The sequence below is a fragment of the Zonotrichia leucophrys genome, chromosome 8, assembly GCF_028769735.1.
Source record: "Zonotrichia leucophrys gambelii isolate GWCS_2022_RI chromosome 8, RI_Zleu_2.0, whole genome shotgun sequence".
NCBI classification, from domain to species: domain Eukaryota; kingdom Metazoa; phylum Chordata; class Aves; order Passeriformes; family Passerellidae; genus Zonotrichia; species Zonotrichia leucophrys.
Window position 1 is genome coordinate 13,012,637 of NC_088178.1, and position 25,546 is coordinate 13,038,182.

A 25,546-nucleotide genomic window follows, 5' to 3' on the forward strand; every position below is an offset into this window, starting at 1 on the left:
TAAAAGTAGTGAAGGCTACAGATAGTGATGTGCAATGCTTTAAGGTGGAATTCCCATACTTCTACTTTTTCTTCATATTTTAATGAATAGCAAAGGAATAGTTCTTCACCCACAGAGTTGGGATTTTCCTGTTTTTAGGGTTCGGTTTTTTGGTTTATTTTTAAGTTACGATTTTCTAATGGTTTTCTGGACAAGAAATATGGGATAGACACATTTAAACTAACAGCTTGTCAGGCTAGGACATCCTCATTACATTTATGGGATCTCTGTAAAAGATGCAGATCTGCAGCTACACATGGAGACAGTAGAGTGGATTGAATATGTGAAGGGTCTACCCAAATTAACATTACTCACTTTCTAAAGCTGCTCCAAATGTATCCTGTCCCTGCCTTTCCACACTGCAGTAGTGCCACTGTAATGTTCACAGGGAGAGTAGGATGCTCTAGAAAGCTGACCTTCTGCATGGAGGTTACCAGCAGATAGGGGAAGATCCTCCTCTCCTTCTTTGCTTTTCAGATGAGGATGCATTTGGGTCCTCTTGGGCCATCAGATAGCAATTTGACTGAGGATAGGTTTAACTCTTCCCTTGTAGACTATTGTTGAATGAAACAGTAAAGTGAGAGTAGTACATGTATTAAATTTAACAGATGAGTCTTGAAAATTCTCACCTAGAAAGCTTTACTTATTCTTATGCAACATCATTCTTGTAATCATAAAAGCTCTCCCTCTTTTCCTGTAGATATGGGTACTATTTTGAAAAATCTATCTACTGCTCAGAATGAGAAGTTAACTATAGAACATTTTTTCATAAAAAAAATCTTCCAATGCTAATAGATACAACAGAAATACAGGTTTTCTGTGTGAAGAACCAGTACAGAAAGAAAATCTGTCATGGGAAGGATGCAGTGTTGTTGCACTTGCCAACCCTTGCCTATCTGCACATAAGAAATCTTATGCCTGCTTCATGTGTGCTAAATTAATAAAAAATAAGTCCTCTGTAACTTACTATCAGCATTTAAAATTGCAAACATGTTAAAATAATGCATTTAGCCATAAAACTCATAGGCAACAAATAAACATCAGAATAGTCTTGTGGCCACCAAAGATTTGACTTGTACGAGGAAGATTAGACTTTTATATTAAATATGATAAAATATTTTATTTCTGAAGTTTTTTTGTTTAGGTCATTGTAGTCAGTGATAGATGAGGTTTAAGGACTTTACATGCAAGGTCTTGCTGTGTCTTGCAACACTCATTGTGCCATCTAGAACTTCCCATCCTCACGGTCAGAATAATGGACCAACACAAATTATCAACATGATGTGTAGTGATAAATCCAGTAGGTCTATGTAATGAAGCCTTCATACATGTGCAGAGTCAGGATTTGGTCTGAGAAAAGCTGCATTTTCATTCTTTCCACAACTGTACAAGTCCTTGTCGTGCTCTCAGTGAGACAGAACTGCCACCATTTTTTAGGGACAGCCTCATTTTCTGTAGTGCTCATTAGACATGATCAACTAATGTGCTCTACTGAGTGTTAACCTTTCTTATGAAGTTCTTGGGGAAAATTCCAGGTTTGAGGTTTTTTTATGACATCTTTCAGACTGCTATTTGTATTTTCTCTATATATATGCACACATGTAGATGTACATGTACTCACACACGTGCTTCCCAAGGAGTGTTTGCATAGTTAACAAACACGTTTGTTACCCTAAAGTAGTTGTAGTTCTATCTTTTGCATAATTCCAATGCTCTGAAAATCTGTTTAAATCCAAGTATTAAAAATATTTCTGTTGTTAATGTGTAAAGTATCTCATGATTTAAGGTATAGTCCAGAGAATTAAGTGCGGTTTTCTGCCAGACAAACCTTTTTAAGTCCTTATGCAAATGACTTCCGCAAAACTGGGCACCAAAGCAAGGTGATTTGTGGAGATGCACCTCAGGCCATCTGACTCTCATCTCTCCATTTATTGAACAGGTATAATAGTAATTCTCTATCTCGGAGAGGTGTTCTGAATGCAGTGTAAAGATTGTGCTGTAACAGGGTAGTGCAAAAATGAGGGCCCTGAAAGAACACTGAAAATAGGTCACAATAAAAATTTCCAAAAATCTGCAGCCAGACATTTCTGTGGTAATCTCATCATGGTTTTGTTTCTTTCCATGAGACACAAGGAGAGGTGACCTACTCTGTGCACAGCATTTTCACGCTGCTTTTAAACATGCAGGATGGATCTGCCTTGGGGCTGATAGGACAGGGGATTCATCTCATTACTGATGCCAAATGCAATCAGTAGACAACTTGCTGCTTTAATTTCTGAGGACTTATAGTTATGGTTGTAGTTAAGCTTATCATGTGATCATTTAGAAAAAAAGGTGAATAGTTGTTTTTCCTCTAGTATATCTACCCATTGGCAATGAGTAGTTAGGATTAAAAGCTTCATCTAGCCCAAGGCTATAATGAATATTCAGGAAAAATGATTCTGTACTGTTGCTTAGGGAAGTAAAAAGACAACCCCTGTAACATTCAAATCTCCTGTGCCTTTGGAATAAACAAGCATTATTTGATTAACAGGAAGACAGAAGACATGCTGATGTACAGCTTATACCAAAAGAGTGGTATTAAATTACCAACAGATTCTTGTAGGTACAGTGCATGAATCAATATAACGTTTTAGCCAATGATAATTTTACCAAGCTTTTATTTAGATGGAATTTGTTTAAATAAAAATTAAAATACAGCAGATAAACAAAGTGTGCTGGCAATAGATGTTACAGTCCATTGGAGCATTTGTTCATTCTTCTGGATTGACACACAGTGTAAAATTATGCTACCCGTTCTGTTACAATCACACTGTATCATTCTTAATGGGAGAACCAACAAACCCAGTTATGTGTAATGAAAGAAGGTAATTTTTAGCAACATGGTAGACTGAATCAAAAGCAGTACATTCCTTTACTAAATTAAGCAGAATAGTATTTTATTTAGTTTCTATTGTTGGTTTTGTTAATACAAATGCCCAGCTGTTTTTACAGCTAGTAACATTTTACATAGCAAGCCTTTTAGAAAATATTTCTTGACTAGGCAAGCTTCGTCAACCACTTTATCAATGATAAAAGCTGCAGGCACTTTCATAAACTTAGATTGGACTAAAAAAAAGATATTTGTGTTGTATTATCACTGACTGTTTTGTAATGTGATTTATTGGGCCTCAAGATTCATTCTTTCACAAGTTACATGCTTATCCTTGGATGTTTTATAAATCCAAGAAAGAATCGCAAAAAGCGATTTGTGAATTGAGGTTGGTCTTTCAGAAATCCAAGGAGATGGGAGGTCCTCAATCAGTCAAATGAATTAGGCAGAAGGATACTTGTACATAACCTCTTAAAAATTCGTTTTTGGTATCATGCTACTCACTTTGGTAAATTTGTGCCTGAGTTTAAAACTTTTTTGGATGGGTCAAATTAGTATTCTCAGAAATCTGAAGCTTTGAGTTCCATTTCTTTAGTCAAAGACTGCGTTTAGAAGTGAATTCTCTATATCTAATCACTTTAGTGTTTCTCAAAAGTGTGTTGTTGTGTGACATCTGCAATTCGGTCTTAGTCTAAAGGCAAGGAAGCTTCTGTGGAGAAGTTGTGCACCATCCAGTGCACTTCCACGGACTATAGAAATGTAGTTTATTCATTTCCTATGAAAAGTTTCTGTCCAGTGACATCAGTATCTTCTGGTTTTCAGCCATCTGATTGCTTAGAATGCATTTTTCCAAGTCCTTAGTGAAAACAGAGTAAGAAATTACAAAATTTATAAATTAACAATGACTTCTCTTAATGATCTAAAGAAGAAAATGTGAAGTTGAACAAAACCAGGTGAGGATATTATTCCTCTTTCTGAATACATTTTTTGTCTTGTCTGTAGAGCACAAAAGCTCTGGTATTCTCAGGCAGTGACTTCATGTCAGAAGTCCCTCTGGCAGCAGGGATGCTCAGGCTGTGCCCAATGGGCGCTGCCAGTGTCACTGCTGGGAGGGGAGAGGGGGGCTCAGGTGCCTCTCTGCTGGTAACTGCACCAGCAGCAACATGAGCAGGAGGGTCTGGAGGCAGAGCAAGGGGAGGAGGAGGAGGAGGGTGGAAGAAAGGCTCATCTGGATGTTCCAGCACAACTCCATTGTAGGACTCGCACTGTAAAGGGAAGCAGCAAGATACAACACACGGATGTGGCTTTTGGGTGTGGCACAAGGGTAAACTGGCATTTTTTAAAGTTAACCAGCATTTTCTTCATATGAGATTTATTTAATGTGCAAATTAATTGTATAAAACATTTTGGGGGGAAATTACCTTCAGAAATACCGGTTTCAGTTCAGAATTGTCAAATTTAATGGGAATTCTAATTTTTTTGTATAAAATTCATCAACTCTCCAATTTCTATCAGTAACTGTCTCACTATACAACAGAGCACTGTTTTAACTTTTGTTATTTCAGTGTTTACTTACTAAACATTCATTTTTTTCCCTGGAATATTAAGTGAAACAGGATGAAAGATTTTACCTCCTTCACTTGAATTTTTGAATTATTTTCTTATTAATTTACCTGTGATTGTATGGGGACCAAATATGGGCAGTTTTCCAAGGCTGATACAAGTGAGCCTTTCAAAAGGGCTTTTTCTAATCATGTGCTGTGCAATCAGATATTTAAACTGTTTACTAGCATGAGAAATAGAAGACCATTCCATTGCATTAATTGCATTAATCTTGGTTTGTCAGAAATAGAACTGATTGAAAATAAAGATCTTTACTTACTTTCAGGGGAAAAAACCAAACAATTATTGTTTATGACGAAAGATGAACTAGTTAAATTGTCTTAGACAGGATGAAAACTGGGTTTTATGAAAGATGTCTCCCAAAAAGTTATTCAATGGGGTTTAAAATAATTGAATTTTTTAAGGCAGTGTGTTAGAGTAGGAATTTTTATGGTAGCACTATAAGCACTAGGAAGTCAGCATAATGAGTTATGTGGTGCCACATCCTGAACATTATCACAAGGATTTCTAAGGAGAAAAATTAACATAAAGGATATACAATTCATGGCTTCTAGAAGGTCTCTCATTTCTGCATTGGGCCTGAAGGAAATTCAAAACAGAAATGAAAGTCAAAGCTGCAACTACTTTCATACTGCCGGTGCAGCGTTTCATGCATATTTCATGGCAGCTGCATGGGTGGGAGATCACCGCTTTTATTGGGATGCCAGAGCGAAGTCTGAGGATTTTACTATTCATGTCAAGCACTGTGTACTTTCTAGGAACACAGCCTGTGGGGTTTTTGTTTGTATTTAGCCATTGGTGTAAAAAGGAAAAACAACAAGGGGATATTTCCTGTGTTCATTAGATTGGCAACCTTGGTGTCTGCTGGATTGTTTTAAATTAAATTTCATTTAGTCTCATCCCATTCTCAGTTACTACAAAGCAATACAACTTTCTGAGTTTTACAATATCCAAAAGGGAGATTATTCATATATGACAGATTTCATTATCTGAGAGAGTGATAAAGACTTAGTAAATGTAAATAATTGCTGCAGTACTGATTAGCCTACCCACAGGTAATACTTGTGCTGAATCTTGTAAAAGCACCGTTCAATTTTTAACAAGAACATGCACCAGGTTTTCCATGCATCAGTATTGCAAATTTTAAGGTACTTGTTGAAGAGCATTATTAATTGCCCACAGAAAAATAAAACAAGAGTTACATTGAGCAAGGACCCTTGTATGTGCCAGAGGCAGGTGTTATTTACTGAGCTGTCCTCAGTGGAAAGGGCGGCTGATTACTGTCTACATGAGATGTATTCCATAAGAGAAGTAAATGACTGGAAATCAGGAAAAGCTAACACTTGAAGATTTCGATTTCTGGCTTTAACAGAGATTTTGATCTTTCATTTACACTATGACCATCCCAAGTTATTCTCAGAGTTCAGAAAAGCTGAAATGCATTCTGATAGCCCTGCAACCTCCATTCATCCTTGTTCTGATCAAGACATGATCAGACAATGTTTCAGATTCACATTATTTTATAGGATACTGCTTGTTGTTAATGTACCTTACATAGAGTGAGTCATTAAAAATGAAAATTATTTTTTAAAAGAAATGGGTAAAATAGTCTGTCATCCAAAATGGTATTTTCCTCTCTCTGAGAAGGGAACATTTTGTGATATCTTTGTCTTCTGAAAAAAAAATCCTTTTTTTCACAGACAAACCTTTCTGTAGTGGATTTGCAGTTACTTGGTGTGTCGAAATAAGTTAACTAATGAGATCAAGCTCAGTTCTGATGTGCAATTTTACAAAATTGCAGCATAGCCACTTAGAACAAAGTTTTCTATTTCCTTAATATACTTTTTGTTCATACTACTTTTAATTATGTTCTATATTTATCTGGCCTATTTGAACAGGATCCAGAGCTGGTACGGAACATCTGTCGCTGGGTTAGACAAGCTGTTCACATTCCTTTCTTTGCCAAACTGACCCCAAATGTCACTGATATTGTGAAAATTGCAATGGCTGCTCAGGAAGGTGAGTAACTCCAGTGCACAAGTTGTGCAGATTTACTGATCTGCTGCATGGGGTAATAAAGGAACGTTGCTGGAATAACAGATAACAACAGAAACTAATAGGAAAATATATTGTTTGATATATTTAGAATAAGTACAGTGATGAAAGGTTTCCTAATTTTTTTCATGCATCTGGAATAGAGCAATATATGAAGAGAACCACATTAGACTGTTAAGAATAAATTGTATAGTATTTCCCTGCATGCTCTTACTTCTGTCATATTTATATGCTTACCATACCACTGTAAATCCCCCTGTTCCTATATTTAGTAGTGAAAATGGTGTGTGTGTTCTGAGAAAACAAAAATACACTACTTGAAGGTATATATATTTTTTTCCTTAGAGCTTAATGCACAATGTGGCAGCAAATAAGTTTGCCAGTAGGTGTATTAATCCATCGTTTAGAACCATGGTAATTGTTTCTTTGTCACATTGCTTCTTTTGTCTTGCTGCACAGAAGCTTGGAGGAGGTGGCCACTGTTTTGGGGTACCTTCAGGTGTTGAACAACTGCTGTAGCAGGTTCTATCCCACACAGCTGAAGGGCAGAGATCTGCCTATCAGCCCCAGCATTTCCACATGCTGTCTTACAGCCCTTACAGCTCTTTCAGCTGATGCAGCCTGCCTCGAAGCTAGTGCTAAATTTGTTCTCCCAGGATTGGTCATAAGGGCCTTTCTGTGCATCCCCTTACAGTTTGTTGCTTTTGCTCTCCAGCTGTTTATTTGAATTTCTAGTTATTTCAGAGTTTCACAGGTTTTCTTCAGTATTTTATCCTCTCTTGTTCTTACGCACCTGATTTAACAAAAAGCGACTGACCTTTTCTTTCACAGGTGGCGCAGATGGTGTTACAGCCACCAACACTGTGTCAGGACTGATGGGACTGAAAGCAGACAGCACACCTTGGCCAGCAGTTGGTCGAGGACTGAGGACCACATATGGTGGCATGTCAGGTAGGTGTTGCCCTTTTTGATGCATGGTACTTCCTTGGAGGCTTTCAAAACATCAGGAGGTCCTTGTAGTGGGCTAGAATATCATGTCTGCAGTCGCACCGAGTCCTTAAAGCTCACTGCTGGTCAATGTTTCTAAGTCATGACAGATGGAACAGATTAAGTGTGAAGGCTCTTGTGTTGCCCTTTCCTTAATGGTAAAGTACTGCATCAGAATACTGTGATAGGGTCATTGGAGAGGGAAGGAAATCTCTTCCCTCGTGACCCTCGCTTTTCCTCAAATTTTTCATCCTGTCACAATTGTCAGGCCCCACGTTAGACAGAGGCTAATGAAAGGGCATCGCAGGGGGAAATATCAACAATCCAAATGCAGTGTATGTTTCATAGCCCAATCTCCAGCCTTCCTTGCTCCTTCCCACTAAGTGCACTTTTTCCAGAGAGGTTATTTCCTCCTCTTCTCACTGTGATAAAAATGATAGACAGTATTAGGCAAATATATGCATATTTTTGTAGCCTATTCCTCAAGATATACAAGAATATCTTGTGTAGCCCATATTTTCAAATCCTGCTTCACAGTTTAATTTTCAAACCAGCTTCAAAACTTTTACAGTCTGGTTCAGTGCCGATGCTCACTAATGTATTAATCTATTGACCCTGTGAACTCTGTTGTTGTGACAACACAAACTTGGCCCTGAAGACAATACTGTGAGTTTCTTGGCTTTACTGGTATGGAGATTAGTCTCCTTGGTGATAAAAGTAGCAGTAAATATACATAAAAGAAGTAATAGCATCCTCCCAATTGAGTCAAACATTATTCCATTGGACCTGCCTCCTACCTCAGCCCAAAAAAGTAATCAGAGGAGACCAGACAGGCAAAAATATCCTTTATTTTATGTGACTGGTGTTATCCTTAGAGAACCATAGGAAATGTAGCAAAAGATGACTTTTAAACAAACTTTAATTCAGATGAGTGTATTCAGTGGCAAATTGCGTTATTGCCTTAGATAACTACATAGAATTTGGAATTTTTTAGAGAAAGCTGAAAAGTAAGAAAGTGATAACAATCAGAAAAAATCATTATGCCTATCGCATAATGGTTTCACAGTGACAGTCCAATAAGATGTTATATTTTAATATTATGCAAAATGGGAGGAAGAGGGGAACAAGAAGAGAACAGCTAAAACCTATTTCAATTTCTCTAGCCTGCCATGTTGACAGGAAAAGAATAAAGGAGGTCACAGTGGGTGCTGTGCATTAAAAATTAATAAAAGAACTATTGCAGTAGTATTTTATATAAGTAACACCATTCACATTTTCTCATTTAAGTTGCAATTTGTGAATATTCCTTCCTACCGTAATTCTGCCTAATAAAATATATAAAATGGCTGCATTTTAGAGAAGTGTGTCTATGTCACAAATTTGAAACATGTATGCAGTGTAAATTACGGAGGCACCTGCATGTCCAGCTGTGAGGATGGTCCAGCACTTCTGTGGTTTATAATACTAAATGGACCCAAAGAAAAGTTGCTTCTTTATTTTATGTATATGTATAAATATGTGTGTGTATGTGTGTAAGTATAATTTTTTTTTCCTGAATTTTTTTGTGTATCAGAGGAGAGAAAAAATTACTTTTAGGATGCACCATTACCTATGATGCAAATCTGCTTATTTAAAAAATATTTAGAATACTGAAAGTGTTGTCAATTTATTGTGTTTTGGAAGAGTCATCACTGGGTCCCAATGCCACAAGTCCTTGCACAAAAGAAAGCCACGGAATCAGTAAAGTCAGTAACTTGGCAGGATATTACAATACTTCCTGCTCAGCAGTCAGGTGTAGCAGTATACAAATTTCCAAAAGCAGGGAAGCAATTTTAAATTAGGAGAGCTAGCATGCTTACAAGAAGACAGAAAGTGGGAGTGTGTCATCTTGTCAGAGCAAGGGGCAGGGCGGCCGTTCTCCTGTTCCAGCTGTGCCACAGCGGAGACACGTGGCCTGCAGCCAGACACTTGACCTTTCCGTGCTCTGTTTCCCCTGTCTGTGGGATGGCAGGAGCACCACTTATATGCCTACAGGCTTGGTGGGAAGTGCTCTGTGGTCTTGGCATCAAAGTTGCTTCACAGCGTAACATACTGAGTTTCTATTTTGATGTGCGTAAATTTGTTTTATTTTATTATCTGATAGAGTCAGTAAGTTTTTGTTGTTTGTCCAAATAATTCTTCTCAAGAGAGAATTAATTTTTGATGTGAAAGGCAGCACTATTATAGAAGCAGTAAGTCTGGTTCATTTTCAGCGTGTTTTCCCAAAGCACAGCTGGTTCATTGTTGTTCTGTCGTGCACAAACCTAGGGCAGATACAGCACACAGCCAAGCTGGATCAGGCTTTCTGGATTTTTCCATGTGCATAGATTGTGGACTGGCGGTGATGCTCCCATGGCCCAGAGGAGCAGTGAGTGAGGCAGGAGTTCTGGCCCCAGCCCTGTGGAGGTCTCAAGGTCTCAGCACAGGGTCCCCTGAGGTGTCCTGGTGAGGTCTGAAATGCACCTTGACTCAGCAGTGGTGACCCTCAGCATTATGCAGCCTCTGTGTGTGTCTGCTGGCCCTGGCAGTTACCAGGTCTCAGGACAAGAAGTTGATCTCTTAAAGGACCGATGTTCTCCAGGGAGTTATAAAGTCACTGTGTTAGGGCAGTGCAGGTTGCCCCAGGTGAGTGCAAACTCCCTCCTCTGAGTTTGATGAAAGTTTCCAATGAGGAGCAAACAACAAAGATGGGTTAGAGCCGTGCCCCAGCAGCTGCCCAACATTTTGACTGACAGACATCTCTGTCCAGCTGCCCAACATTTTGACAGACAGACTGTCCTCCAGTGTTCAAAAATGTCCTCCTATGTGGCCATATACTGAAAAAATATTTTTCATATAAAATTTCCCCTTGGCCTCTTCATCCTTTCTTTTCTTGTCTACCTCATGCAGAAGCAGCTGTATGCAGGAGGTTCATTCTTCATTTTTCTAAGTATGCAGGATGTTCATTTTTCATTTTTGAAGTGGAATTTTTTTTTTGTAATTCCTCTTGAATTATGAAATCACGTGTAGTTTCCTATGATTTATCTAACATAAAGAAAAATAATAAGAAAAAAAGTTTATTAACATCATTGCCAAATCCTGAGATATTTTGAGAACAGACTTTGGTCTCTTTTTTTTTTTTTTTAACGTTTTTTAAACAATTGTTCAAAGAAGGAGAGACTTAATGGGATTACTTTGAAAGCCCGATTTAGTTTTGAGTTGTCAGAGTCAGTGTTTTCTTGCCAGCCAGTGCTCGGGCAGTGACCTTCCTATTTTGATCTAATTTGATCAGCTGAAAATTGCTAAGCTGCAAGAGGCATCCCTGTTTCCTCCTTTCTACCCTCCTGTTTCTTGGCTGGCTTTGACAGGGAGGGATCCCAGGTTTGACTACCAGGCTGTAGGACCAGTCTCTCTCTTCTCCACTTCCCTGCAAATACTGAATTATTAATACAAAGTGAAACAGCTCTCACAGGATACACACTCATACTAGCACAGCCTGCTGACCTGAACATGAGGAGAGCCAGGTTTAAATCCCAGGTGTGAGCCCAGGTCATAGCTGGGCCCCCTGGATTCCAGTTTTACCCTAAAAATATTGAGCTTTATAAAATATCTTAGGTTTTTCTTCTACTTTTACCTCTATCCTTGTGACTATAAATATATATATATATATATAATTTTTTTTCAGGAAAAATTTCACTTTATTTTTGATATATTGTTGTTTTCTAAAGAAAATTAATTTCCAATCTGCACTGTAGAGCATCAGATGAGTCTAAAGGCTATGATAGCCCTGCAGATTTTTGTGGCCCTGTTATCTGAGAGAACATTGTGTTTAGAGGATCCCCCAGTCTTCATACATTTTTTTAAAATAATTTTTAAAAAATACATTTAGAGGAACTGCCCATTACTCAAAAAACATAGTTATCCTAATGAAGTCCATACAAAATATGGTTGAGGAAATAAGCCCTTATGATGAAAGAAAAAAATACTGAAATTAAGATACAATTTTTCAAACTGTGTAACTGTTATATGTGTTTGCAGCATTAGAGACAGTTTGATTTCCATTAAGAAGCTTTTAAAATGGATCTAGCAGTATTTCAGGTTTGAGAATGTAGAATATGTGAGATTTGGTCATGAGTTCTTCCTATACATGGGAAGAGTATTTGCAAGGTATTTGTCTATTAAAAAGAGGGAAATAGTGGGGGTTTTTATCCTCACAAAGAATGATGACCTCTGTCTCTGAAAGACATGTTTTAGTTTGTGTAAGTGTAAATTATTTTGAAAATGCTTATTCTGGTATTTTAGAGATACCAGAAAAAGCTTCCAGGTTTCTGAGAAATGTTAATATACTGTCGGCAGCTGCACACTTCCCTAAGATTTATTTCTTTGAAATGTATTTTAAATTTTTTTAAAAAAGGTTTTTTCCATGAGATTTCATACTGTGCTTCCATATTCCAGATTTGTTTTATAAAACACATCACATTGCAGCACAATGGGATATCTATTGCAGGCAAAATAGAGCAGAGCTTCTGTTTAAATTTCCATGTTTTTTTGTTTTTTGTCATCTGTTTGTTTCTTTGTTTTTGTCTGGAAGCCAAATCCTTAGGGGATAAATTTATAAAACCATACACTGGACTTAGCAAAAACTTAGGTTAAAAGCAAGTCTCTCTACGGTGCACTCACTATGTATTCTTTTAATGCTTTGTTTCAGAAATATTGCAGTATTTTACAGTAGCAGTTCAAATACTTCATGTCTGTGTGCTGTTATTGCTTTGTCCATTTATTATATGCTGTAGTATTTTGGCATTATTTGCACAAATTTATTGTACAGCATGTGCAAGTACATGTGCTTATTTTCCAGAAAAAGAGAGATTCAGGAAGCTGTGTGTTATAACTTCATAGCTGCCCACAAGGGATATGAGAAGGAGGATATCTAGGCGGTGGATTCAGTCATTAAACACAGGACTGTGTAATTATTGGAAAACAGCAGAGACAGTTAATTTTAGTTACTTTCTGAAGTTTGTGGAGCTGTCTGTTTTTTCAGAAAAACACTGTCCAAGAGCAATTGTGACATTTAAGGGAACGCTTTTTGGGAGTTATTAAATTAAAATGTATATTGACTCTGTTAATAGAGGCATATATTCTAATCTGAAATGTATGAATTATATTGAAAGAGAAAAAGTTAAAGTTATAATAATAAAGGCTGCCTTTTAATTTTAGTTCAGTGACACATGATTAAAAGAAAAGTGAAAAAACCAACTAAGAGCATTCACTTTACTCATCACAGTTCTCTTAGTGACAGTGCAGTTTGGATTTTGGTCAATAGAAATGAATGAAAAGCTGCCCATCACTGGAAACAAAACAAAATGTATGTATGCATAGGCACTCCTCTTTAGTATAAATATTTACCAGGAGTTAAAGACTATTTACATTAACATATATTTATAAAACAGTGTGGAAAGCAGTGAAAAACAAAATATATGCCATAGTACAATTTTAATTTTGTTTTATTATTCCTGTTCAATGTAGCTCAGCCATTAAAAGCCCTTATTTGCATATATTATGTCAGGATTCACAAAGAGTCCTCTGTTTTCTGTCTTGTCCTTGCAGCAGTCTGATTTCTCTTAGTGTACTGCCATCACTGGTCTGTGCAGGAGAGATCAGAGCCCTAATAATAGATTTTTGACAGGGAGCTCGCCTGCTACCTGCCCTACACAAATCCTCACTGTTCATGTTTGCTTCATGGCAACAAAGCAGACAGAAGGAAAATGCCAAGTGCTGAATTTGAGGTACAGCCCTGCCATAGCTTGACATTTCAGCAGAATAGCAGTTTATGAGATGCATAATTTTTCATCTGGGACTCAGCTGCCATTTTCATAGAGGCTTGCAGCTCATCGACTGACTGGAAGTAGGGCAAAGGTTTACAGCATAGATCAAGGTCTACATCCTTCCTATAGCTATTTTAAAATAAGTATTCTCTAAATAAGGTTAGAGAACTAAGCATATTTTTTCAATTTTTAGTATTTTCTAGCCAATTTCATTCCCACAAAGAAAACACTTTATACTTTTAGTGCATTGATTAAAAATTATCATAATTGATTTCATTCACCAAAAGATTAAATGAGTCCTGGAGAAAGAATGAAGGAGGAGTCTTTACACAGAGCATTTGAACAAAGCTGTGTTTTCTCCTCCTCTTACTTTGAAAAAAAGCTCATTCTGAGCTTGAAAGAATAAAGAGTCTTTACTCCTTGAGTGTAATTGGTTTGTGGTTTATTATTGTTAGAGATTGGATTTAAATTTTCACATTCATGCACATGTACTTGGGAAACAAATGCAGTGTGGGTACATGTAAGCGAGTGTTTAATTTAGAATTACACATCTCTGTGAGCTTCAGTAACAGTTCACCATGTCAGAGCCTCATATAGAACAATGGTACAGTACATTGGATTAATTAAAGAAGCCTTGCAGAGAACTGAATTCTCAGTATGTCAAGATTTCAATTTTATGTTAAATATTTTCTAAAGGCCAGACCCTTAAATCTCAGGGGCTGTACCAAGCAGTGAGCTGTGAATTTAACCATAGGCTAACTGCTAATGATAAGGAAAAGAGTCCAAGTTGAGGCAGCTGTAATACAGTCATTGGATTAGGCTATCAATCACTCGGTTCCCTGAGGAACAGGCAAAGACGACAAAACAGTGAAAAGGGAAATTAGGAAGGGAGGGCATGACTAGAATGAGATTCTTCACCAAATGTATCTGTTAGTTGGCTGAATCCCCCAAGCATCAGACAGGAATGTCCAGCATTGCTCTCAGACTAAAAGCCAAGTATTTGTTCCAAAGTCCTAGAAAACCATCAAATCATCATTATCTGTTGCTGTTCTGTGCAGGCTGCTAGAAATGCAATTGGCTGCATTCTCCTGGTTTAATAGCCTGTAATTAGGTTAATCTCTAAACTGCTGCTGTTGAACACTCTGGATTTACTGTTTCTATCAGAGCTCATATGGAATATGTACAATTGAAATAATTCATTTCACAGTTGATTGGGGTTTTTTATAAACAGATAAGTGTTAAGCTATGGAGTCTAACTCATGGCAACCAAAGGCACATATCAGAAAACAATTAATATAAAATCATAAATTCTTTTCAGACGTAATATAAAAAAATAAGAGAAAATCACTATAGTATAGATTGTGGAAAAAGAGCATGGGAGAAAGAACATGAAGGTTTATTCTGGGTGCAGGAAGATAAAATTGGAAATCTGTTCATATAGTGGTATAGATTAACATGATTAAGTATTGAGTGTTCTCATAGTTAGCCTCTTGAAGACACAGTCTGATTAACAAAGAATGGGAATTAGAAGATAAAAGAAATGTTTCAAAGCAGGTTTTAAAAGTGTTTCAGAGCAGGTTGGTGGAGCAGGGGCTTGTATTTGCAGTAATGAGTATAGATGAATGTACCACAGGTAAACTATGAGCTGATAAAGAGGTGTAAGTCAGTCAGGAGCAGAAAATCTTTCCTTCTGGTAATATCAGCAAGATCAAACCCACTGGTGGTGACTTCGTTAGCATGAGTTGATTCTTTCCATGTCTGCCAGGTCTGGGAAAAGGTGTCTTATGATCACCTGTTCTAATTTTAAGCGAAGACACACCCCAAAAAAATCTCTTTTGTGTCATGTCTTTTGAAGATTATTGTGTTTAAAATTGAAATATTTCTGTTGTAAAAAGATTGCTATAATTAATTTCAGAAGTCATTTAATTACTTTCAGTATCTTATTAATTATTTATTTGAATAGTACTTGGCATTTAAGTACTTTTTAGTTTATTCTAACACAGGAATGAATATACTGTCAAAATTTTCAAATGGACATTAATTAAAGTAATAAAAATCAAGAAAAGCTCTGGTGAAGTCTACTGCTAGATTTGTTTGCCATTAAGTCTCAGCAGGTCTCAGTCTTGCTCACCTCTCTCCACAGACAGTCACAATGAAGTCAAAATTTATTTTGACTTCAAAATAATGCTTGAATGAGGTCTAGAGACTGTGATGGCGGGCAGTATAACTCTCCAGCCTTTCCTACAGCTGAAAGGCTACTGCTGACTGCAAAAGTGTGTCTGAGCTGGGAGACCTGTGTGCCCTGTGCTGTCCCAGTGGCTGGCTGGCAGGGTCGCTCCGGCTGCTGACCTTTCTCTGGTGATCACTAAATTAGGGATGAGGCAAGCGTTCCTCTCTCAGTGTGCAGGTGATGCACATGTACATTCTGTCATTCCAGAAGAAGTGACAGGTGTGTGGTCATGGACTGGAGCACAAAGATGGCTCCAAGTGGCAGAGTTCAAGCAGGTGTAGGTGTACAAAGCTTTGTTGCAGTGTGTATATGATGGATTAAAACCTGTATACTTGTTATGAGAGTTTAGGGAGCTTCAGTGTAGGAGGCAGAGGAAAGACCTGACAAAGTAAATAGGGACCCAGTTCATGTGATTTCATGTCGATGCTCCAAGGTCTGTGTTGCTGACGGTGCAGGGCCCATAATCATCTTTCCTGCTGACTTGTTATTCCAGATCTGAATCAACAGCAGGGCTTGTGGTACAGGTGGTGCTTAAGAGTGATCAATGAGACAAATGCCTTCTGTGGAAATTATAAACTGTACCTGTCAGTCAGAGTAAAACCTCTAATTATAATCTCCCCCCCTCAAAAAAAAACCCTCAAAACCAAATCAAGAATCTGGTAGAATTTGTAAACAATTCTGAGTAACAATTTTATCAGCAGTGGTTAAAACCCCTGAGTTTGACCTGGTGTGTCACAAGCACATTGATTTTTTTTCAGTATTACTTTGCATATTGGTTTGCTCTAGTCACCAAGTGGCATATATTGTCTGTAGAGCCCATCTTTATTCTGTGGAGGCATATTCTCATGTGGAGAATAAACACATTTTTGCATTTATGAAAAAAACCGGCATCACATTTACAGATCAAAATCAAAATAGGAGCTAAAAAATAATTAGAAAAATTACTTCTTATTTAACATTTACTAGCCTGGAGCTTCTTCCTGTTCTCCCTTCTCTCTGTGGGACAACTGTGCTTGCAGAATAGGCTGACTGACTACTGTCTTTTCCTATCTCTGTGGGGATCCTACCACTGCTGCCAAAGCACCCCAACCTCTCTATTGTGTGCGAGCTCCTCCCTCTGGATCAGCAGTCTCAATAGCCTCAACAGCTTTGGCATCTCTGTGAGGATGTTGAGGCTCTCACCATTCCCACCACTTACAAAGTGCTTGATTGATGTGCTTTAGAAATGGGTCACAGTGTCTTGAAGAGAAGGTTTCACAGTTACATGAAGGTGTGCTTGCTGGGAGCAATCCTGTTTCAGGATGTTTTGACAATCAGATACAGGGGTTTATAAAAAAAATGAAGAAATTATCCTTGGAACAAGTTTAAATCCAAGGCATTTGTTTACACCAATCAGCTTCAGAAGGATATGCTTACCTCATTAGTGCTGATGTCCTGCTTCTGTGTAGCTTTGAACAGTTCTACCACTGGTTAGCTATGATTTGTTATGAACTCACCTTCTTTATTCACCTAAATCCTGCTAACATTCTGTATTTTCTAGTATCCTGCTTGAATAAGGAATAAATCCTAATACCAACTTCACGCGTAAAGTACAGAAGACAAAACAGAGCAGATTTGTTTTACTGGATAGATTCTGGATTTGTATTTCACTGGGCATCACTTCATTCCTTGCAAATGATTACCAGAAGCATTTATAAATGTATTTCACAACCATCAGAACATTTTTTTTAACCTTTCAAAAGAATGCATCTAATATACAGTAGTCAGCTAGGGAATCTGCATTTTAATGTGCCTTTTCATGCAAGCACCTCATTGTATACAATGAGCTGTATAAATGTCCTGCTCACACACAGGATATACAAACATATCCTACAAAATCTTTTAGGGAACCTGCTGTTGGAATTCAGTTTTCCAATTTATGATCAATTTGCAGTTTCTGCATTGCTGGGTAATTGAAATTGTCTTTGCTATTAACATGGACCATGTAACCATCTTCCCTAAATTCCATTTAAGTCCCAGAAGACACTCATAGTCAGGGATTGAGCCACTGTTGTTTGGGTTAAAAGTGAGAGCCGAGGGAGAACAGTTGAGGAGAGTGTCCCAGTGTTCCAGAATGAGAAATCCATTGCAGATACAAAGAGATGGTGTTTTTAATGGCATGTGTGTCCCTAGAATGTGTGGTACCACACCTGACTCAGCCCTGAGGCAAGGCTGATGTTGTAAAGAACTTTGTTACAGGCAGCTCAAAATGAGGAGAAAGCTGTGTGGTTTTTGCAAGCAGGCATGTCAGTGAAGACATAGCCAACTGTGTTACAGCAGTGTCTGTCCATTCACAAACGTTTCATGACCCCATTGAGCGACCTGTTGGTTTCCAAAAGAATGTGTGGTTACTCCAGTCCAGATTTTGCCTGGGCCAAGCTTATCTAAATCCTGTCAGCTATTGCTCTACTTTATGCTGTTATGGCCATGTCAGTTGCTCACCTATTTGAGTACCCCAGAATTGGCAGTGTTTTCACCAATCTTTGGGTACATGCCCACTCAAGAGCTGCTTAGCTTTCAATAGTGAGTAATCAGAGAAATCTTCTCATTCTAGACACTGATAAATTTTGTGTGCTTACAGAGAAGGTACTGCCAAACAATTCTCATAAGAATCTGTTCCTTTTTCTTATGTATAAAAGGAGAAATTTCTTCAGAACTTGCTCAAGGTGGGATCTGAAGAATTCAGACTTCCAAGGAAGATCTCCTGGCACCTTACTTTGTCAAGAAATATTAGTAAAATCTACTAAGTGGTACATTCTGATTTATTGGTATAACGGAGAGGTTTTTTGCATCTTTTTTAATAAAACCATTTTAGATTATTAGTTCTTGGCAGGTATCCAGAAAGGAGGTAAACCCTGCCAGACGTAGGGAAGTCTTGCTCCATCTTGTTGTGGGGAGTTTTAGTGCAGAGTTCCCTTCTGAGTGGGGCTGGCACAAAGATTTCTTTCTGGTGTGTTTATTTTTCTTTCAGGCTTAATATTTTGCGGCTCTGAGGACATCCCCAGCTTACTGTTAGAGTCAGATAGTGTGAAAGGGTCCTAAAAATATGTCACTCTTAGTCTCTTTTGCAAACTTGGGCTTTTCCAGGGCTGTCTCCTCTGTCCTTTGCTGTTTCTTTCTGTTTCTCACCAATGAGGCTGGCAAGGAAGGCAGGCAGCAGTGGTGCTCTTTTCTGCCTGTGCCACCTGCGTTGCCCTCCTGAGCTGTGACACTGCCACGTGTGTCTGTGTCCCTGAGTCCTCTGGGGCTGTCCCAGAATGGCCAGGCTCAGGGAATACAGCAGATGGAAGCAGAGGTGCTAGCCAGGTACAGCTGAGGGTTATCCCCCAAGCATCAGGCACTTCACTGGGAGACTCCCAGGCTTCCCCCTCATCCCTGTAAGGATTCTCAGAGGTGGCTTCCATTCTCGCTCCATTGATGCATCAGAAATTTGAGGTTAGTGTATTCCTTACATATTAGTGTATGTACTGCTGTCAAATGCCTAAGGCAGTGTGCACCTACATTTTGTGGTGAAATTCCAGTGGTTAGGCAAATAAATGATGTGGGGTTTACTGTTGCAGCTTAGATTTCTCTTTTTGAAAATGCCGGTGTATGCTATTTTATCCCAGTCCATTTTCTAGTCTGATGTTACAGGAGAAAGTGATATTTTTAAGCTTGGCATTAAAATATCTTCCAATCACTTAATGTAAGCATCTGGTGGTTTTATGTATTTTTAAAGCCCTAATAACAGCATTGCAATCCCTTAATGCTGTTTCTCACTTTCTTGTTACAGTAGGTATATGGCACACATCTTCTGGTTTAAAAAGCTCAAAACAAATTTCAGCTATTTAATCTCAGTGTTAGAAAAAGGATCACAGCAGCTGCTATAGTATTTTGTATTTATGCTAGTTTTTGTAAAGATTCATGACATACTCTCTGGGAGCTAAATATTGACAAGCATGCTCTGGCAAGCAAGATCAAGCTTGGTCAGTTAGCGCAGCTCAAGTCTCTGCACTGACACTGTGACCCAGGTCTGGAAACTATTATCCTACACCATTTATTTTGGCTTTATAGGTGATACTGTCCACTTGAATTAGGGATTTCTGCTGTATTTTTAATACTGTAATGGTGGATTCATATTTGATTTAGGACCACAGTACTTGCAAGGTTGGTTATACATCTATGTTTGATGACATCTTCAGTAGTGTATTGTGTATAGAATCACAAATGACAGCATAAAACCTACATGATTTCAAACCTACAAGACAGAAGTAAACATTGAGCATAAAATAATTTTAAAATCACATTTATCTTTTAAACTGTAGAACAAACCATGTCCTAAAACTGTGGGTCTATGAAAGCTATTGATCAAAAGTGAAGTTTGGATGTGTATTCATTATGGGAGGTAATTTAAGAGATTTATTTTTTGGGTGTTCTGTAGGTAAAAAGAAAAATCCACTTTTTTACTAATTGTAAGAGCACCATGTTTGGAATGCTTTTAGTTTACTTTTTGAATTTCTGAGTAAAGAACTTAAGCCAATTTGGGCTTCTAGTAAACTTGGCATATACATTAAATTGATTACCAGATGCATTGTGCAACATATGGCATTGTACAGCCTTTGTGTGCTTCTTAGTATTTTCTTAAATTACCGTCATTTGTTTTGATTCCAAAAATGCACTTGTCTCAGCTTTCTAGTACTTTGGACTTAAATGCAGGCTTTCCAGTGCTGAACAGATGTGTTAGAGTTTCACATGGAGCATTTATGCTGTTGTGAGTCTTCCTCTTTGAGTTTTCCATACGCAGTATTGTGTCAGCAATAGCTCAAATATCCTCACTTTGTTATGTACATTGCTTGCCTAAAATAACCTTCAGAATTCTAAGAATTGTACATAATCAAGAAAAACACAGAAGTAACACAGTTTTCCCAAAGATACTGGCCCCATAGTGAATCATATATGTTTTCTTTTAGGTTAGAGAAAGATAGGAAGGATGGAGAAAATAATTCCTTTATGGGTGACAGCAACAGTCAAGAACAGTCCTGTGTGCTTCTGTGAGCCCCTGTATTTCTATGCTTGAGGCAGTGGTGTGACTGGACATAACACCTCATCCATGAAAACCCACAGAATAAGGTGCTTGGCCCATTAGGATGTAATTTACTTCTGAGAGGAGACTGCTTGAGTTGATTTACAAAGCATACTTCTAAAAAGTTATCCTTTCAATTACAAACAGTTTTAGAGAAAAGGGTGAGAGGACATTCTGGGACAAGGGATTTGTGACCAGGAGGACCAACTGCTCAGGTGGAATTGCTCTCTTTACACACATTGCCAGGCCTGCCTGTGTAGACTTCTTATTCTGGGAGATAAAAATATTATACTCTTGTATAATATTTGGACATCCTCTCCTAGAAGGCACTGTGTAAGTGCCAGATACTGCTGCTGTGTGTTTAACAGTAGCAGTGTGTGTTCTGATCAGTATGTTAAAATCAACAAACACTTTGTGGGCCCCTGGCTTTCTGTTAATTGGCCTTTACTTTGATCACTGAAGACCAACAAATGCAGTTTAGGAGTTGTGTTGCTACCATTTTTCTTCAGTGGAAGCTGAGGGGATGAGTAAGTACATCAATTAAGTCCCTTACTCACCCTCTGAGCTACCCTCATTGGATAATTAAAGTGATCTGACAGAGCAATACACTAAATTCCCTTGCACCCCCTTCTGTTGCTCTGAATACATCAAACAAATGAATATTTAGGTCTATTAATGCTGTTATTTTTTATTAATGCAGAAAGAAGAGTTATGATATGGGTGTATAATTTCTTCTTGAAATCAGCACTGAGTTGTGTGGCTGGTCACAAGCAGGACTGATATAACCATGTTTTAATTAGCAACTCTCAGTAATATATCCAGAGCTAGTAAAGGCCTCTCCAAATAGGGTTTGGGCTTCCTTTATTCCACAAATAGTTTACACAGCATGGACAAGCAATTATTTTGCTTTTCATTATGCCACTGACTTCAGCTTTCAGTACGTTCTCAGCTAAAGAAATGGCATGAAATTTCCTATAATTGCGAAGGTTATAAAAAAGAAGAAGAAAAGAAAATTCTAAATTGTCATCCATGCACATCTAAGGCTTCAACTAAATCCAAGGTATCACCTCTCTGCTGGAGGGGTCTTTTTCATTCATGAAAAACTAAGTGTTGTCCTCTAAATTTCATTTTTAAAAAAAATCACAGAATATGCTGAATTGGAAGGGACCCTCAAGGATCATCAAGTCCAGCTCACAGCCCTGCACAGCACCATCCCCAAGGGTCACACCATGTGCCCAAGGGTATTTTTCAAATGCTTCTCGAGCTCTGTCAGGATGGTGCTGTGACCATTGCCCTGAGGAGCCTGTCCCAGTGCCCATCCACCCTCTGGGGAAAGAGTATTTTTTAAATACCTACCCTACAAAAAAAAAAAAAACAAAACAAACAAAGTGTAAGGAACTGAATATTTAGAAACTTATGTACCTGGTTATGAAAGCATAATTATAAGAAAGTGTTCTGGTGTAACGAGCACTACATATCTGTCATACAGTGTTTTAATGTCTACAGTAGTTATTAGCTGAATATTTCCATTCTGTGAGCAACTGCCATTCTTGAAACTGATTGATGTTTATGAATAAAGCACTTTTATTATGTGTTGCCAACCTCTGAGGACTAATCTTATAACCTGCAGTGCCTACAAAGGAGTGATGATACCTGCTCTTTCTGGAACTAATCACATCTGAAGAAAGTGAAAGGCTGAAAGCATTGTGGTTTTTTCTAGAGAGCTTTAATTGCATTGTAGACTATTCTACTACAAAATGGTTGTAGTGTTTTACCTGACAAAAGTGACATGGGGAGGAAAATAATTTTACACGAAGAGACATGTTTGAATAGAGGCAACTAACACTGTGAAGTGGCTTGGCTCAAGGCAGTGAATTTATTTGTGAGCTGATGAAACTGTGATCTCAGTTTTTCATTGTCTGGCTGCAGAACAGTCTTCTGATAGGGCATGCTGGTTGCAAAGTCTTTGCTGAACTTTCTTTAGTTTGCTTTGTGGGTTTGTGCTCTGTCCATTCTGACCCACAGATCTGCAATTTCAGAGAAGAAAATGTACAAGAAAAAGAAAAGAGAATGCCCCTCCAAGTGTTTATCTTCTTAAAACCACACTGTCTTGCTAGGGCCTAGAAAATCTTTAATCATGCTTTTAAAGTTTTTCAAAGGAGGAAAGCTCTAAGAAAACATTACAGGCAAGTTAGTGGTAAATATTGCTCAGAGAGAACTCAAGGTTTGTGGAGGTTTTGTGCATTATTTAAATTTTTTCATTCTTATCCTGCCTCTGTCCCTTAGATCTATAAAGGCATAATGCCCTCTGGCTCCAGGGGGAGCTGCCAGAAAATGGGAGCTTCTTGTGCCTTCCTCCCAAAATAAAGCAGAGAAAGAAACTGATGCTAGCCAACACTGGCCTATAATGTAAGGTGTGAGCTCAGCTTGTAGGAGCAAGTTCAGCTGCTGACACTAACCTAACTGCTCAAAGCCCCCATTACTATATTTGTGCTTGGAAACCACCTAAAGATGGAAGATTGCTGGTCCAAAGATCCATCAGGTTCTGTATTAAAATTAAGGTAGATCTTGAGCTGAAGAACCCTTCCAATAAACTTTTTTCTGCAGGTAAAGTGAGAACCCAGATGTTCTCTAACTCATAATTTGATCACCAGAATGTAGCTAGTCCTACAACAATCACATCCCATCCAGCCCTCAGGATGAACAGCTCTAGGTTTTGCTCTTGATCTCATAAATCTTTGTCTGCCCAGAAGCTTTTGTGTCAGAGTCAGAAACAGCAAAGTGAAATTCTCAAAGGCCCCCATGCTTTGCTTCTTTTCTCAAACCTACCCTGGTAGCTGTAGCCTGCTTCCCAGATATCTCAGAAGACTCTGGTATGGCACTTCTTTCCAAATGATGACACAGCCCACCAGCTTACAGGCACATGCAGATCCCCACGAACAGTCAAGGTAGGTAGTTTCCATTTATTGCTGGGAGGAAAAAAAGTGTCAAGTAACTTCCTACTCATCCTATGGCAAGCAAAGTAGGGCTGTGTGCTTCTGCTACCTTAGGTATAGCTATCAGTTCTCCTACTCTTGGTTGTGTGAGTCTTGAGAAATGGGAAGTGTTGAAATAAATGGCTATGATACACATAGTGTTGAAATAAACATTTATTTTAACACATTGTATGTGATGAGCCATTTATTTTAACACTTTTCACTTGAAGTGTTGAAATAACAGGTTTTATCAGGGGACGTGTCATCCACTGTTTTATGTATATGTGAATATGGAAATACATCTACTGAGTGTGCATGTATATATATACTCACACAGATTATATGGATATGTAATAATACTGTGGTAGATACCTATGTAGACACTAATGCACAGGCAAATACAGTGTTTTCTACTCAAATTGAGTCTTTTGTCTCACAAAAATTTGTGTTTGTGATATATTGTTAATATATCTACGTATCTATAAATAGATCTAAATAAATTGGTACATAAAATTGTTTATTATGCATAACAGCAACTGGATGATATAGATAAAATAGAGGGATAGACAATAAAATAGATAAACCTCAAAACAGGACAATGATTAACTTGAGTTATGTAAAGCAAGAAAGAAATACTTTATCTCAGCTTTCTAGTTGTCCAGGCCTGGTTTCTTTAGTTTGCCATAGTTTCTGAAGTTCTGCATCCCTTTCTGCGATGGACTTCTTAGGCAAGTGGTTATTAAACAGCACAAGGTATGAGTCAGGTTTTGTAAATGGCCTGAAAAGTTGTTGTACTGCATTTTTCAGTAATTTTGGCTTTTTAAATGCAATGTAGGAACCTCAATTCCCTGCTCAGCAGGCAGTCATGTCTCTTCCAGTGTGTCCTTACTTGTACTAAATTGCCTTTTTGCGGTTAGAATTATGTATGCGCTAAAGCGCTGGCACAGCCATGTGGGCACACACACCCCTCCTGGTTGCAGGGTCGTGTTGACCGGGGTGGTTGTTATGGAGGTTAAAACTGGCTCAAACAAAGGTAGCGCTGCCGAGGCTGACAGAGGCAGGGCTGCCTTTGAACAGATCTGTAAACAGCCAGAACCATTTCTGCCACACTTCAGGTTAAATGTCAGTCTCTGCATTGGAATAAAAGGGCAGCAAGTGAGTAGTGAACTACTCACACTTTTGAGGGGAAGGATTCAGCAGGAACTCATTTGTCCCTTTGAGATGGCTGCAGTGATCTTGTCTGGTAACTGGGCAATATTTTCTAAATCTTTATTGGCTTTTATGCTGGTCTATTCACCTGTCCTTGTATTGTGTCAGGAGCTTACCCTGGCTATTAGCACTATTTTATTACCTCTTCATTGCTGTTGTATCATTGTTTGTTTTATTGATCAGCCGTGGCACTCTCTGGGTAGCAGGCAGGGTTTGTCCTGGCCAGGGGTGCCCGACCTCCTGCAGCAGCACCAGCCCCACAGCACTGGGGCAGCTGACTCGGGCTGGGCAGCCAGAGCAAGGCAGTCAAGGCAAAGAAGGGGCTTCCTGAGCCACCCAAAGAACATGGAAGGCATTCTGTCAGGCAGTTTCCAGCTCCAACTCAAACCAAAGCAAAAACCATGAGTGAAATTAAATAATGAACGTGTGATGAATTGCAACAGAAAATGCTTTGCTAGGTTTCATGCTGACGACCAGAAGTATCGACTTTTTGTGAATCTGTAGTTTTCAGTGAGAGAATGGCTCTGTTAGGAAATGTTTAACCACTTCTTGCAGCATTCACAAAACAATTTGTATCTGTCCTCTTGGTTTTTCCTATTGAAGTTTGATATG

The 25,546-nt window shown here is 38.4% G+C and overlaps 1 protein-coding gene across 6 annotated transcripts in view; it reads left to right on the top strand.

Moving 5' to 3' along the window:
- DPYD (dihydropyrimidine dehydrogenase) overlaps positions 1-25,546 on the top strand; it is a 339,434-nt gene that overhangs the window by 247,213 nt on the left and 66,675 nt on the right. For all 6 annotated transcript variants that reach the window (XR_010441181.1, XM_064719595.1, XM_064719591.1 and 3 more), the window contains 2 exons: positions 6,433-6,553; positions 7,421-7,540. Coding sequence is in view for 5 of the 6 variants with exons in the window: in XM_064719595.1 (XP_064575665.1) it covers positions 6,433-6,553; positions 7,421-7,540 (241 nt within the window). In the remaining variant the exon portion in view is untranslated. The remainder of the gene's footprint in view (positions 1-6,432; positions 6,554-7,420; positions 7,541-25,546) is intronic.